The sequence below is a fragment of the Hippocampus comes genome, unplaced genomic scaffold, assembly GCF_001891065.2.
Source record: "Hippocampus comes isolate QL1 unplaced genomic scaffold, H_comes_QL1_v1.1 scaffold149, whole genome shotgun sequence".
Classification (NCBI taxonomy): domain Eukaryota; kingdom Metazoa; phylum Chordata; class Actinopteri; order Syngnathiformes; family Syngnathidae; genus Hippocampus; species Hippocampus comes.
In genome coordinates, this window is record NW_017805235.1 from 179,618 (window position 1) to 194,617 (window position 15,000).

Genomic DNA, 15,000 nt, shown 5'->3' on the forward strand with positions numbered 1-15,000 from the left:
CAACACAAATGCTGTGTTTTTCAAAGCAGCACATTTGCAAACAAATGATCATACCTTTTTTTTTCGTCTTTCTTTTTTTAAACATCATGACCAACTTGTACCTTAACAGTTTCAAGTATACAGTACTGCTTTCATGGATGCACCAATTAATTGTTAAATAGATTGTTAGGGCATCAATCCCGTAACACATATGGACCAATATGCTGCTGCAATTGACACAAATAATAATTAAAACACATACGTACAAACATACAAAACAAACAAACAAACAAACAAACAAAAAAATCTCTATTAAATTAACAAATGGCCTATTTATATGATAAAAAGACAAATAAAAACCAAATAAGTGCACTATAGTCCAGACACAAGCAGGTACCGTAGCAGTACAGCAATTCACCGAAGAAAAAAAATGGTTCTATTCACATAATCGGAGAGTCTATCAAAACTAGAGTTATTACCTCTTCGGAAAAGGGTGTGAGCAGAGGTACAAGTGAGAAGGTTGGCACAGATTAGTGTGGAGTACAAGAACAAAAAAGGGGGCGAGGAAATCCTTACAGCTTGTTGTATTCAAAAGTGGCAAACACGGGGCTCGGCGCACACATTGACTTCATCATCCGAAATTGCCTCAATAGCAAAACCACACAACCTCTTTGTTGGGCACGACTAAAAGAATACGCACACCGTCCATTGTAACAGCTATATTGTCTCTTGGTACTCTGTACACACACACCAGGGAAACGCGTCCGATAAAGCTTGACATGTTTTGGTTATAAGCCAAGTGTACCCAGGGCTTGCTGCTTTAACAAATGAGAAATGTTATGTTATCTGACCTGAGAATTTAAAGCTACTGAATTACACCTATCTAAAAACTAAGAGAGATTCTCTTTGAGGGTTCTGGATCGTCATCCCATACAGTACATGCTAGCATTTGGAAAACAATCCAGCTGAGGTGCAATTTGCTATCGTGAGAGTTTTTGGCTTGAAACAAGCCCCCTCACCCCCCATTTGAGGGAGCCTGTGGAAATTTTTTTCCCCTACTCCGTGTTTTTGTATACAATATAAGCTCAGTCAAGCATTTGCAACAGTTCTGTCCATAACAAAAAAAAAGAAAAAAAATCAATCAATATCTTGCCAGCATATCAATATGGGAAAAACAATCCTGAGTCAATCATTTGGTACTGAATTTTTTTTTGGGTTCAGAGAAACTTTGGAACTGCAGTTTAAAAAGTTTTTTTTTTGTTTTTTTTTTCCATTTCTTTAAGCAAGGGATCCTTTTGTCACTCCTACACACTGAACATATCCATTCTGATACTACTGAAGCTCGCGTCTAAGCCAGAGGCCGGCTTTGCCTCGACTTCCAACGCGTCATCTAAGTCGTCCAGCTTCTGGCTTAGCTCATTGTCAGACTCGTCTGAACAACTCTCGGTGGGTAGTGAAGTTGGAACCCCTGAGGTGCTGCAGGAAGTTGAGGTAACCGTTGACGGCGAGGACAGGGGGGGAGGAGGAGAGGCTGACGGGGAGGAGGAGGAAGCAGCTTTCTGGGCTGTGGTGGTGGCCTGGAACAAGACATTAGGCCAGGACTTCATGGACAAGCGAGACAGATGAGGAAAGGTGTTATTAGAAGAAGCTGCAGACTGCGAGGTAGATGTGGTGTTAGGAGTAGGGGAGCAGACAGAATGAGGTAATAATCTAGGATGCTCTTTGGCATTTCTCATTGCTTGTTTGATTGTTTTCTCTTTGTGCAAGCTCGACTGAAGGTGTTGGCCAAGTGCTTCATTCCCATTGACGACCACATTGCAGGCGACGCACGTGTAGTTGCTCATTGCCCTTCGAAGTACCGTCTCTTGCGGGTCACTCAAAGTGTGTCCAAAGTAACAGAGGGATTTTTGATGCCGCACCACGGAATCTTCATCAGCAAAACTCATCTGGCACTTCCTGCATAAAAACTCATGCTTGATGGACGGTACGATAAAAGCATCAGGAAAATCCTTGGGAATTTTGCTATCTGTTTTCGGTTCTTCTTTTGTGCTTTCTGTTGAAGCGCCTGCGTTGCTGTCGTCCTTAGTATCATTCGCTTCTTTTGGTTTGAAAGAGTTGGTCGTGGTGCCCTTTAAGATTTGGGGTGTCTTCGCTGCGGTTAATTTGTGTGCCTGCTTCTGCTGTTGCTCCAGTTGTTTCTGCTGCTGCTGCTGCTGCTGCTTCTGCAGAGAATCTTGGAGGGACTGCTGGTACTGCTGATACTGCTGCAGAAGAGCGGTCGGGGAGAGACCAGCAGCCATAGCAGCCTGTGGCACTGCTGCGGGGCCGTATGGGAACAGGGTCTCCATCCCGCAAAGCGGTGGGAAATAGCCTCCTGGTTGGACCCCTCTTGGAAGCTGAGGTGAAAAGCAGTTCGGGAATCCAGGAAGGAAGTAAGGCAGGAATTGCCCTCCCAAAAAAGAACTGGGGTCACCTGTGGCCAGAGCACTCTGAAGGGCCTGCAGCTTTGCTGTGTCCAGTGGAGGCTCACTTCCTGGCTTTCCTGCAGCTTGTTTCTCCCTCTTCTTGGCCACGCTGGGGGTCTCAGGCCGTGAGCCGCTCTCTTTCTCGCTGCTCTTCGTTTTCATCTGCGGTGGCTTGTCCCCTGTTGTTTTACTGTTGTCTCTCTCCGAGTCTTTTCCTTGCTGCTCTGTATGATTTACTGCTGCTGAAGGTGCGGAGGGAACGGGATGAGGAGGTGGTGGAGGAGGAGGAGGAGGAGGAGGAGGAGGAGGAGTCTGCAGAATAGTCTTGGTTGGGGTAGTGCTGAGAGACATGGCAGGAGATGGGGTGGCTGGTGTAGGGAACCCAAGCATGCCAGCACCAGGAGATGCTAAAGCTGAAATACAGTAGTATATAGATATGGAAATATTCAATATTTCGATATTCAATCACAATTAGGGGAAATTTATTGTAAAGTGACTTGATTTAACGTTTGTCATGTTTTGGAAAAATCTTATTCCGATTTTGTTATGGATCAAAACTGTCACATGTGCTCTAAGACAACATCAGTCAGTCTTCATAGACTACTAGAAATATGCTGAACCAATAATTAGTAAATGAAAAAAAAAAAAAAAAAACGAAAGCAATGATAAATATACATTTGATGTACAAAAATCTCATTATCAGTTCAACTCCGAGGATGAAAATCATGCATGCATTATACCAACCATTTGTAATTTCAAAATTGTATTCAAAAATAGGACTCTCTCTTACTAACACCACTGTGATACAGAATAAACAGCAGTATTGGAGGAAAAAAAAAACAGTGCACGATCAAGGTCAGTTAATAAAGCTTGTAGTCTGTTTTGTCATACTAACTCACCGGGTGTGTTGGGTGGGAAAACGGGAAGCGATGATGGCCCGTTGACTCCAGGAAGTAGCACTGGCGGAAGGCCAGATATCCCTGGGTAGCCTGAGGGCAGGCTAAGGCCATGAAGTGCATTACTGTTGTCCACTGCTGTCTGTTGCTGCTGGCCAGGCAGACCGAGTCCCTCACCAGCTTTCTTCATGCGGTCAAGCTCTTGCTGGGCCATCAGTTGTCGGACGGTGGTCGGTGCTAAGTAGTCCTTTTCCCTATCCACTTGGTGTCCCAGGGTTTCTTGCACTTTGGTGATGTGCTGTTTGGAGAAGATGTGGTCTCGGATGGACATTCGCGGAGTGTACTTTATTGCACACAAAGTACACTCTGGCCTTGGTCCATCTGGGGAGCCTTGACTTATTATGAATGGCTTTCCAATGTTTATCTTGAATTTCTTTTCTTTAGCTCTGGCGTTCTGGAACCACACTTGGACAACACGCTTGGGAAGTCCAATCTCATTGCCCAGCATCTCACACTCTTGCATCGTCGGAGTGCGGTAATCGCTAAAACAGGCTTTGAGGACTTTGAGTTGCAGGTTACTCATCTGCGTTCTGAATCGTTTATGGCCTGGCCTATCGCCGGCATTGCTGCCTTTACCAGACTTGAAGGGGTTACCTGCCCCAAATGGACTTGGAGAACTGGGATCAGCTAGGCTTGAGGATTCACTTCTGTCGTTGGTGTCATCCAGGTCATCATCTCGGGAGCTATAGTAAGAGTCACAGTCCCTTCCGGAGAAACTGAGGGCAGGACTCACCATGCTGAATTGGAATCGATCATTGCCACCATCAGAATTGGACACCGTACCACCCTTGCTGTCAGTCAACTTGTCCCCTCCATTTGCCGTGAAGCTTTCAACCTCATTGTTATTGCCCTCATCTCCAGTTGTAGCATCACTAATGGCGGTATTAATTGATGACGTCTCATCAAAGTCCATCTTGCTAAGATCATAAGATGTTAGATCTGCTGAGTTAACATTAGGCCCATCAGTTTCATCACAGTTTTCAGCTTTTAATGATGAAGGGCTTAAGAAGTTTTTTAATTGCGCTTCAGATGGTTTTACTGGGGTTGACGACGCAGTAGGCAGCTCATAGTCATTTGGCTCGGTCTTGGTAGGCAGCTGTGCAAAGTCAAAGAAATTATACTTTGGGCTTTCACCTCTGTCGTCTTGATTCATCATTGGGCTTGGCGGCAAACTAAAGCCTGCTTGCTTCGCCTCGTGCCAGTGTCTCGATCGTATGTGACTATCCAGAGCTGACTTTGCTTTGAACAGTGCCCTGCAAAAGGGGCACTTTTTGTGGGACTGCGAGGGGCCAATGGCTCGAAACTGCCCCTTTCTCTCTCGAGCGCGAGTGTTTTGGAACCAAACTTGCACCACTCTCTTTTTTAAGCCCACCTCTCTTGCAATGTGATCCAACATTTTCCTGGTTGGATTAGAATCAATGAGGTATTTGTCATAAAGGACCTCAAGTTGTTCAGGTGTGATGGTGGTTCTCAGGCGCTTATCTCTGTGTTGTTCTTCACTACTGTTTCCACCGTCTTTGTCATTGACACTTTCATCCTTATCATCCAATTTTCTCTTCATTGGCACTGACCCTGAAGCGGAGGTCAAACCAGAACTACCCTGTGAAGATATTTGGGAGAGACCTCCAGATAAGAGCTGGCTCGTCATTAGCGGGTTGTTTGGGTCAAATATCATATAGGGCATATCAATGGGTCTTTCTAGGAACTGTGAGTGCAGAAATTGATTCTGGGCAGCCAAGAAATGCATGTGCTGATGTTCCTGCCAGAGTTCCACTGTAGGGAATGCAATCTTACACTGGTCACACTGGTATTGAAGCATCTGGTGTGGGAGGTTGTTTGTGAGGGAGGAGAGGGCCAGGGAGAGCGGACTGGAGGGCACTGTGGCTGCCTGCGGCTGGGAATGGGGCCTTGACATCGGAGGCTGGGCAACCTTCTGAAGGGGTGGTTGAGGTGTGCACGCTTTAGATGGCCTTGGTTCCGGTAGTGATTTCACCACCGGTGCTGGTGCAGACTCAGTTTTATTCGGGTCGCTTGCAGAACGAGGTTCAAAGTCTGGCTTAGGAGAGGCTTTTCCAATGCTGGCACGAGGAGAGGCCATCATAGGGGAGCTCGAGCCAGAACTGGTGGCAGTTCCCTGGGAATGTTTGGGTGGCTCTGCTGATTGCTGCGTCATTCGAATTGGAACTAGATCGTCTGTGTACTCTTCACACTGATTTTCCTCATTACCTTCCTCATCTTCATCCTTGTAACACAGCTTCTTCTGGTGAGTGATAAGGTCAAAGATACGTGGAAAAACAATGCTGCACTTTTTACACTGGTACTGCATGTTGCTCGTTCTGATGTAACGTTCATTAGTCAGCTCTTTTTTCTCACTGTCTTTAGAATCGGCCTGGTTCTCATAGCTTTTACGAGCTTTCTGCCGTGCGTTTTGGAACCACACAACAATGACTCGTGTTGGTAGATTAAGGACAGTGGAAAGTTGCTCAATTTCATCATCCTTGGGATAGGCGTTGGTGTCAAAGAAATCCTGAAGAACCCTCAGTTGGTAATCTGTGAATCTGGTTCTGGAAGACCTCTTGTTGATGGCTGAGTCAGTCCTATAGTATTCATGGGTGGTTAGCTGAGTCTCTATTCGGATGTCATCCAAAGTCGTTATGGGAGGAATATTAAAATTGTAGGGCGAGTCTTTGCTCCGCTGCCTCTCCTTGAAGAGGGTGTTACGGAACCAGTGCTTTATGACCTTTTGAGGCAAACCAGACTTTTCTGACATCTCCTGAATTTGCTCTTCGTTGGGGGAATTGTTGATGTCAAAGTTGGCACGGAGGATTTTGAGCTGGTCGTCAGTTATACGAGTTCGTGGTCGCTTAAACTGGGACTGGCGGAGGAAGTTCGGGTCGAGCCCCAATTGTTGCTGGCAGAGTTGCGTAAGGTCGGTGGAGAGAGAATCCATAGTAGGCAACTGGAGGGCCAATTGAGGGGGCAATCCCGGGTGCTGGACCGATTGCATCATGAGCGGTGGGAAAAGGGGCAGCTCCAAAGGAACAGGAAGTTGCACTTGAGGAGGTGCAGGAGGAGCGGTGGTTGTCGGGGGTGGGTGGGGTGGCTGCAGCGGTGATGTCTGGTGTGCAGTTTGGTGTGAGGTTTGATGGGGGGCGGGAACAGGTGACGGTGTTGGCGTTTGGGGCTTGGTCATTGATGTTGAAGTCGGTTGGGATGTTGTCACTGGGGCACTCACGGGAGGCGGTGGAGGAGGTGGCGGCGGCGGCAGTGGTGGTGGTGGCGTTTCAGGTGAAGCAGGGTTGATTGGGTAAAGTTTGTCATAGGCCTCTCTGTACTGCTGGGCAAACTTTTCAAGCTCTACATACGGGAAAAACTGACTGTGCACATGCTCTTGGTGGCTTTTGAGAATGAGCATATTGGAGAAGAGCTTTCCGCACATTCCACACTCAAGCTTATCAGTGTTCATATCCACTTGCTCACCTCCATCTTTAGTTTTCTTTTGGTTCTTCTGTCTATTTTCATTGTACTGGATGACAAGTTCAAATCCAAAATTCTCCAACAGTGCTTTGGCAGCATTACCCCGAGCTCCTGACACAATGCGAGGAGGTGGAATCAATGGCTCGGAGAATTTCGACTTTTTGGCGTCTTTGTTGTCCTTTGCCCCATCCGTGAAAGCATCGCATCCATTTTCCAACTTTGCTCTGCTGTCTTGTTTTTCAAGGTGGTCTTCTGTTTCTTTTGACATTTGGATATCTGAGCATGATGCATTGCTAGGCTCCATTTTAGGTTTTTGGTTCACGATTTGCTGGTTCTTCTGTTGCTGAATCTGTGATTGTGTCAGAGAGACTTGCTGCTGCTGCTGCTGCTGTTGCTGCTGCTGAGCCTGTTGCAGTTGGTGCTGCTGTTGCATCTGCTGCTTCAAATCTTCTAAGAAGGATCCTGTAAGACCTGGCATTCCAAAAGCTGCTGCTGAGTGAAGCGCAAGCTCCGGACTGAGGTTGAACTCTGCTCCTGGGATGTAGAAGGGGAATAAGAATTGCGGTTGTTGAAATTGCAGCAATGCTTCTGGCGTCATTGGGAAATGAGGAAAGAAAGCTGGGTTAAGAAATTGAGGCTGGAAGAAAGCAGCCTGCTGCTGCAGTTCATGTTGAAGTTGCATTTGCAGTTGCGCTGAGGACTGGGCTGACTGGTGGCTGCTCGACTGTGCTGCAACATGGTCCGTCGCTTGTTTCGTGTTGTTGCCGCTATTAGCATCTTTGGGTTCCACAGTATTGTCTTTGTTACCTGATGGTGTTCCACTTTGGGCAGAATCTGTGTTGCTGCTGTTTCCTAGTGTGCTTGGAGCAGGACTTTTTGCTGGCACTGGACCGCTAGTGCCAGTGCTATTGCCGCTTATTTCAGATTTGGCCGTTCGAGCTTTAGTCTGGTGGAGTACCGAGCGCATGTGAATCTCAAGTGTTGAACTTTGGCTGTATGCAACATTGCAAATATTGCACTTGAATGGTTTGTTGTCAATGTTGTTGCCTGTTTCTTGAGGAACTGGGCTTGATGCCTCTTGAAGGACTTTCTTCAACTTGTGCAGATGGGAAACAGAATTATAGTGGACCAGTAAAATATTCTTCTGAGTAAAAGACTCCTTACACACTGTGCACTTGTAAGGTCTAGAAGGATCTAAAAATTTCTCCATAGTAAAGTTTGGCCCTTTCCTAAATGGCAAGGTCCGTTTTGGTTCTGCTCCCATGTCATCTATCAGAGAGCTGCTGTCACTTCCGGTAGGACTGGGCTTCTCTTCCTGGTCCATTTCATCTTCCTTGTCCAAGTCATGCTCAAATGCCTGAGCTTCCTCCAAAGCCCTGGCTTCACTCTCAGTGATATCGCCATTCAGAGGGAGATTTCCAATCAGTTGCTGCACTTCGGCCTCAGTTAGTTCGGGATGTCCGTTCTCCAAGTGTTTCCTGAGGGCCAGGAATGTCCTGAAGCTCCGCTGGCAAAGGCTGCACATCGTGGCGGCTCTGATGGCATGGTACTGGGAATGTATCTGGAGCTTCTGCATTGTCTTGAAGGCCAGGCTGCAATGATTGCAACGGTACTTGTAGACATGGCGATCAGACACTGACAGCTGCTGCTGCTGCTGTTGGAGCCTCTGGAGTTCGCTGAGATGATCCTGCAGCGAATCAGGGGACTTGCTGTCATGCCCTAACCCGCTTGCTCTCCTCCAGTCCGGAGCCTCTGAGGCCTCCTTTGGGGGCTTCATTTCCTCACCTTGGAGGTCTAATTCATTCTTATCTTGCCTTGCCAAGTCATCTTTTGAAGAGTTTCCTTAAAGCAGACAACACAATTTTCAAGTGTTAACACACTGTCAATAGAGCTAAATGTGGGTCATATGAACATACAGTGTTTGAAGTAAATGCTGGTCTACCTTGTGATTTTCCAGATGGCTCAAGAGAGACCGAAGCATCGATTGAAGGCAATCCCTTGTCTAGTCCAGTTTGGGGATGAACGGTACTATTTGAGCCTGTCGTATCAGGCCCAACAACCTATCGAGACCAAATAGTTTCGCATTCATGACAAGAGCTTCAAATTCAACAGCGTTATATGACAAGGTGGGTCACCTCCAATGGGTGACTCGGAGGACAATAGTCTCAAAGGCAAATGTTGCGTCAAACTTTTGTAATCACTGTCGCTGTGATGGAATGATTTCAGACAATTACAGACAAGGACGCGCGTAACTTTACATACCGTCATAATGAGCTTTTCTACACAGTCAGGTGCCACACTGTGAAGGTGGGTGAGATGCAGCTGCAGGTGAATCTTGTTGCTGAGGACATCCTGACATAGTGGGCAGCGGATCACTGGCTGCATGGAATGTTGTGACATCACATGGAGCTGCATTCGGTTGCCATCTTTACTGCTGAAGTTGCAATAGGGACACTGTTGAACCTGGAACCAAAATGTCGGTGGGTCGAGTTACATTTTTTGTGTCATCCAACCAGACAAACCAATTAATAACGCCAGATTTTCAAGATTCAGATCTTTTGCCCTGCCAGGGCTGAAATGCCCATGCACCTCATCCAGATTTTCAAGATTCAGACCTTTTGCCCTGCCAGGGCTGAAATGCCCATGCACCTGGGACACAGAATCTCTTGATGGCTCTCTTACATAAATGTAGGATTACCATGTTTCGAATCATTCATTTAGGTCAACTCATTCCACTTCATTTTGCCGAAAACATAACTGGCCAAAAGGTTGAATCAGAAGATTATAAAGGACAAAGTTGTGTACTATTTCTAGCTACGTCCCCAGGCGCTCATTACAGGGAGTACGCAGGACATAGCCGCCTCTCTACCACCTATCTTAATAGAATCCATTTCTCATATGACAAAGTCCTCCATTCTTATAGGACCCAAGCGGGCTAATACTTCATCATCTAATTTAAAAACAGATCTAATTTAAAGAGATGCAAAATAGGGGGCAGCGGGGAGGGAGCCGCAACAAGCGTGCAGGTATTCCATTGAAGAGCATGATGACTGTTCTCGAGAGTGAAAAGACTCACTGGTACGGTTCCTCTTGTGTTGCGCAACTGAAAGAGTCTGCAAACCATTACCTGTTCAACGGTTGAGGTCCTCGCTTCGACAGATTTGGGTCTTTTGGGCGGGCTTTCAACTTGTTGATCGGGCTGGAGTGAATGTTTCACTGCTGCGGATTTTCCAGTTGATTCTTTGGATGTGGCATTCATTCCTTAAGTGGGGAAGAGAAGACTATTTATTTGGGGAAAAAAAATCCCATTTAAAAACATAAGTCATGAGACCTAGCTTGAACTTTTTTTGAAAAAAAAAAAAAAAAAAAAACAAATACTATTCTAAAATATTTTGTTCTGTTTGTTTTTCTTTTTACAGAAAGCAATGATACTTCAACCACGATGTGGTCATGTATTGGAGATACGGTACAAACACTTTTCTGGGAAACATATCACTTTAAAGCTTTGACACCGACACAACCTAAGTGTGCAGGCACGGGTCGCATCCCTCATGCACACCCACTAACACACACACTTCCTGCCCTGAGGCGATGTGAAATGGAAGAAACTCGGGCAGGCTCATTATCACAGCACGACATACATTAAATGTTATGGTAATATTATACACTTCATTAGATCATATACATTTCCCCAGCTGCTTCAACTATGCCTCTGTCTGCACGAGATGCAACATTTTCGAGGGAGCGGGGTGGGGGGTGTCATGGCTGGTGTTACAGTAGTGTTTGTGTCGATTTGTACGTGCATGTGTAAGTGTGTGCGTGGCGTTACCAAACAGCACCCAGTGTGGGGAGATCGGCCTCTGGTCGTATTTAGTGATAAATCTTTCATTAGCTTCATCCTCACATTCAGGCGCTGCAGCTCGACACAGCCGGCGCAAAACAAAGGCCAGGCAACAGAAAAGTCTCCCAGCCACCCCCTCCCGCCCCCGCCACCTCAAGTCATCATCCACCAACCCCTCCCTCGCCCGGTCACTCAAGGCAATATGCGAGCCTCACTCTTGCGAATCAGCGCTTCACGCTAGATGCACAAAGGGGAAAAAAGGGGGAAATCAAAGCTCTGATACATGGCGAGGGGGTAGAAGAGAGAAGGAAAAAAAAAATTGTATTTCATATTATTCCGTGGCTCATGTTTTTATTGGGCGCATATCAATTCCTCTGGCCCGTTCATGCATTTTAATTCTGTTGCATTAAGTAGGCGTTCCACTTATTTTATTTGTAATCCCCTATATCTGGAGCCTGAAATATTGGCCTGTCAAGGGAAGTGACAAGAGAGAAGCAGGGAGGCAGAAAAGAGGGAGGGGGGGACACAAGGGCACAATGTGAATTTCCAAGAACATCCAAAAATTGGACCGCAGCTCAGAATAGCAAGGTAATCTTGTCTACGCCGCTTGCCACTGCCCCTGCAGGGCGTACATGTGTGTTGGTGTGTTAGCGCGCGTGCACATGATGTCTTCCACGACAGGCCTCTGACACTTTATTGCAGCCATCATATAACCTGACCTTTCTGCTCTCGGCCGCCCCACCTCCCCTATTCATTATGACCGATTCTAATTTCAACTTTCAATTTTTGCCTCCGTCTTTCACTCAATTTGCAACTAAATTGCATCCTTGCGAGGGGAGATGAGGTGATTGTCGGACAAGAGGCTGCAAACACATTTACATAGCGGATGGGAGCGAGCCCACACATCACCATTGATTACTGTCATAGTGAACGCAAATGTACGTTTGGGTCATGGCTGCACGCTCGGTTGTGTGTCTGTCTTTTCGATGCAGATTTGTCTTGGTGCTTTCATCAAGCGAAACAGTTAGGCTAACCTTGAATGCCGAGAGAGCTGTTCTCTCTGTGGCCACTTAGGAGATTTAAATGGCCAGCCCTGCCAGCGCATAATGAAGCTGTTGGGAGAAATGCCTTCTAAGGTCGAGTGTCCTTCAAACATACCTGAAACCCAATTTTGCACAATAGGGTAAAAGCACAATTCAAATATTATCTATGATTTTATGAGAGAAAATCAAACATCCATTTGCCGGATTTTTTTTTTTTTTAACCGAAGGTCTGCATGGATAGCGAGAATCATTAAAAAATAATCACGGGAGTGAGTAGGATGCGGAAGAAAATGGCAACCACCCCCCTCGTTTTTCCTTTGTCTGGGTGAGTCTGCATCCTACACTTAATGACTCTGCCCTTTTTCCCTCCTCCTTCTTCTTTGCCTTCCCACCTTCCCTCCATCCTCATGTGGACTCCACCAGCTGCAGCCCAGTGAAGCGGCGGGGCCGAATAAACCTGACACCCCGTAACTACTGCGCCCCCCCTGCCCTCCTACGCTCCTCTACCAATGACAAATGTCTGCATGCAGCAGGACCTGGCTTGATTAGATAAATCAAAAGGAGATTTATGACACTCACCCCCCCCAGCCCCCTTTTTGCATTTCAGTGGGGAGAGCACAGCACACTCGCCACCCATCTTTATTTGCAACTGTCAGTGGTGTTTAGGGCGTCACGGACGCGCACTTCCAAGTAAGTGCCGTCTCAGATGGAGAGAAGTAAAGAGCAGTGGTGGTTGAGAGAAAGCAAAATAATCTGGGGATAGAGAAGCATGCAAGCTTGTCTTTTCAATAAAATGTCATTGCGGACTTAGTACAATAAACAAGATACGCTCTCATAAAGTCTATTATATCATCAGTAACTACAACATTCGCTATGGATCTGTGCGATCCAATGCAAGGGTCCCCAAATATGAATGCTACCTAACACATCAAGGGGAAAACTGGAGTTGTCCATTTCAAATTTTTAGTGTTTGACAAATGTTACATTTTGGGCCCCAATTCCATTTAGAGCTCTTTTGAACTTTGACTTGGGAGAGATCCATTGATGTCATGTAAGCCAATAAAAGAGATGCATGACAAATGTTAATAATGAATGACACAACAGGAATATTCATTTATCAATAAGTTCTTCATTGTGGTCGGCAAAGCTGTGCAAATGCACTCTATTGTACGGAGGGCATCTTCTCATATTTTATCCCGTTCGTGCAGCTAAATACAACCATATCAGTTGCACTTCTCTTTATGATGCTCTCTGACAGAGGCATCAAAAGAGAGCAATGTTGTCATCATAAAAGCTCGTTCTATTAAGGATGTAATTTGGTTGTGTGCCTGATTTTCATCACAAAAAGTGTTTTTTATTTGGTGCAAACGTATCCACTTTGACCTTCTGCAAGTGACTGAGCAATTAGAGTCCATTCCAGACAATTTCATGAAAATACGAACGGCTCCACAACTTAAGCAGAAGCAGGTTGGGTGGCGGCAGCTTGGATTTAGTATTCAATTTAGCACCGCTGAGTCCTGGCAGACTGGCTAAGGATATGAAGCAGTAAATCTATGATGGGGGGGAGCCGGCCAAAATGCGCCAGGGAGAGTTGGTTGACATGATTTACTTGTCTCTTGGTCTGAGGTTACGCATTAGGCTGACCCCCGGTCACTTGATAACATTACAACAACACACTCTGAACCCCAAACTCCCACCAAAGCACTCAGCGGGTTACACAAGGAGAGAGAGAGAGAGTGAGCGGGAGAGAATGTTAAGAAGCAACTGTCTTGCCATTTATGTGTATTTTTAATGATTTGCCCTCTTTTCTATCGCAGTTGCATCTGATAAAAGAGAGATGAATACAACCAGGGCCTTGTCACATTTGACAAATCGGCTGTGACGCACAACAAGATGGGGGGGGAAAAAAAAAACATTTGTGGAAGAATAGCTGCAGGCCTGTAATTAAACATGCTAATATCTTTAATATATTTTAATCTCATCTTGGAGAGATTGCAAACAAGTGGAGCCCTCATCTCAAATTTGCAAGATGAATGCAAATTAAACAAAAAAAAAAGATGTGCGGATTATGGAATACATAAAATCTCATCTGGTTTGTGCGCAGTTCCTTGTCGTTTCCCCCTGTTATCTGCGCAATCCAAACTTGTATGCTTTTAATAAATTTGACTGCGGGAGCAATGAGTAATAGCTCTGCTAATTTGAAGCAGGTAGATATCTGCAAATTTCCTTGGACCGCGTGACAGGCTCATTTCCATGCCGGGGCCTTTTGTTTAGTTGGTTATTTATAAGAAGTAGGCCCCTGAGCCATGGTGACATGCGCCGTCTACACATACAGCACAAAGCTATCTGGAAGTAATCCACATCAGGGACATTTGCATGGAGAATGTAACATGGATTATAATTAATCTAAAGTGACATGGGATTTAAAAAGACAATGTAAATGAAGCTAGGGAAAAGCTCACTCTGCCTTTCCTTGCCCCACCCCCCCTCCTCATATCGGCCCTTTTTTTTCGCCATCTCCCGCTTCCCCTCTGCATCCATATACCCCCTCTTTGTTTAAAGCGTCTCGGAGATGAAGTGCGCAAAGCAGCAGACTGCTCACTTGGCCACACTGTAATCCCTCCCCTCCATAGGGAATCACACATACCATACACACATCTGAAGCACGCCGCAGACTGGAGGCTGAGGAAGGAGTCGCTAAATTGGACTACAGTACTTCAAGTTGGGAAAGGAAAGGACAAATCTAGCTAGCTAGCTAGATAGCACGCCTTAAAGTTGCAGCAAGCTGGACATTGTTGCACCTTTGGGTCTATTTTTATTTATTTATTTTTTTGCATGAATGCGGTGGTGTTGAATAACATTCGCGGTCATATAGGCTGGTGAACGCATGGATGGTGGTTCCCCCCGCCAGGCGCTCAGATAGGACTGTCAGAGAGATAGAGCTGAAAGATAGATGACGAACCAAACTAATAGGCCCCATCCTCACTCGGCTCACCTTCTGCCTCATTGAGCCTCACATTACGGAGCAAGGTATGGCATGCTCGAATGCAGGAAACGGGCAGGGAAAGGTGTGTGTGTGTGGTGGGGGGGTTACTTTGAGATGGATGGAGGCCAGGTGTTGGAAGGTGTCTGCATGGTTAAGGTGGGAGAGGAAAAGGAAGACGTTAGTGGAGAGAAAGCGAAAGGGGGAAATCCACGTGATGAAATGGAGCCATGTGATATTCATCCCCAGCAGTGGA

General features: G+C 46.1%; 1 protein-coding gene across 3 annotated transcripts in view; it reads right to left on the reverse strand.

Moving 5' to 3' along the window:
• zfhx4 (zinc finger homeobox 4) overlaps positions 1 to 15,000 on the reverse strand; it is an 81,734-nt gene that overhangs the window by 1,124 nt on the left and 65,610 nt on the right. For 2 of the 3 annotated variants that reach the window (XM_019869429.1, XM_019869428.1), the window contains exons 8-12: positions 10,005 to 10,138; positions 9,140 to 9,340; positions 8,820 to 8,937; positions 3,344 to 8,719; positions 1 to 2,857 (exon numbers count right to left, since the gene is read on the reverse strand). The exon at positions 1 to 2,857 is cut by the window's left edge and continues 1,124 nt beyond it. In XM_019869429.1, the coding sequence (XP_019724988.1) occupies positions 1,284 to 2,857; positions 3,344 to 8,719; positions 8,820 to 8,937; positions 9,140 to 9,340; positions 10,005 to 10,138 (7,403 nt within the window). In that variant the 3' untranslated portion in view covers positions 1 to 1,283. The other variant, XM_019869430.1, reaches the window with a different exon arrangement.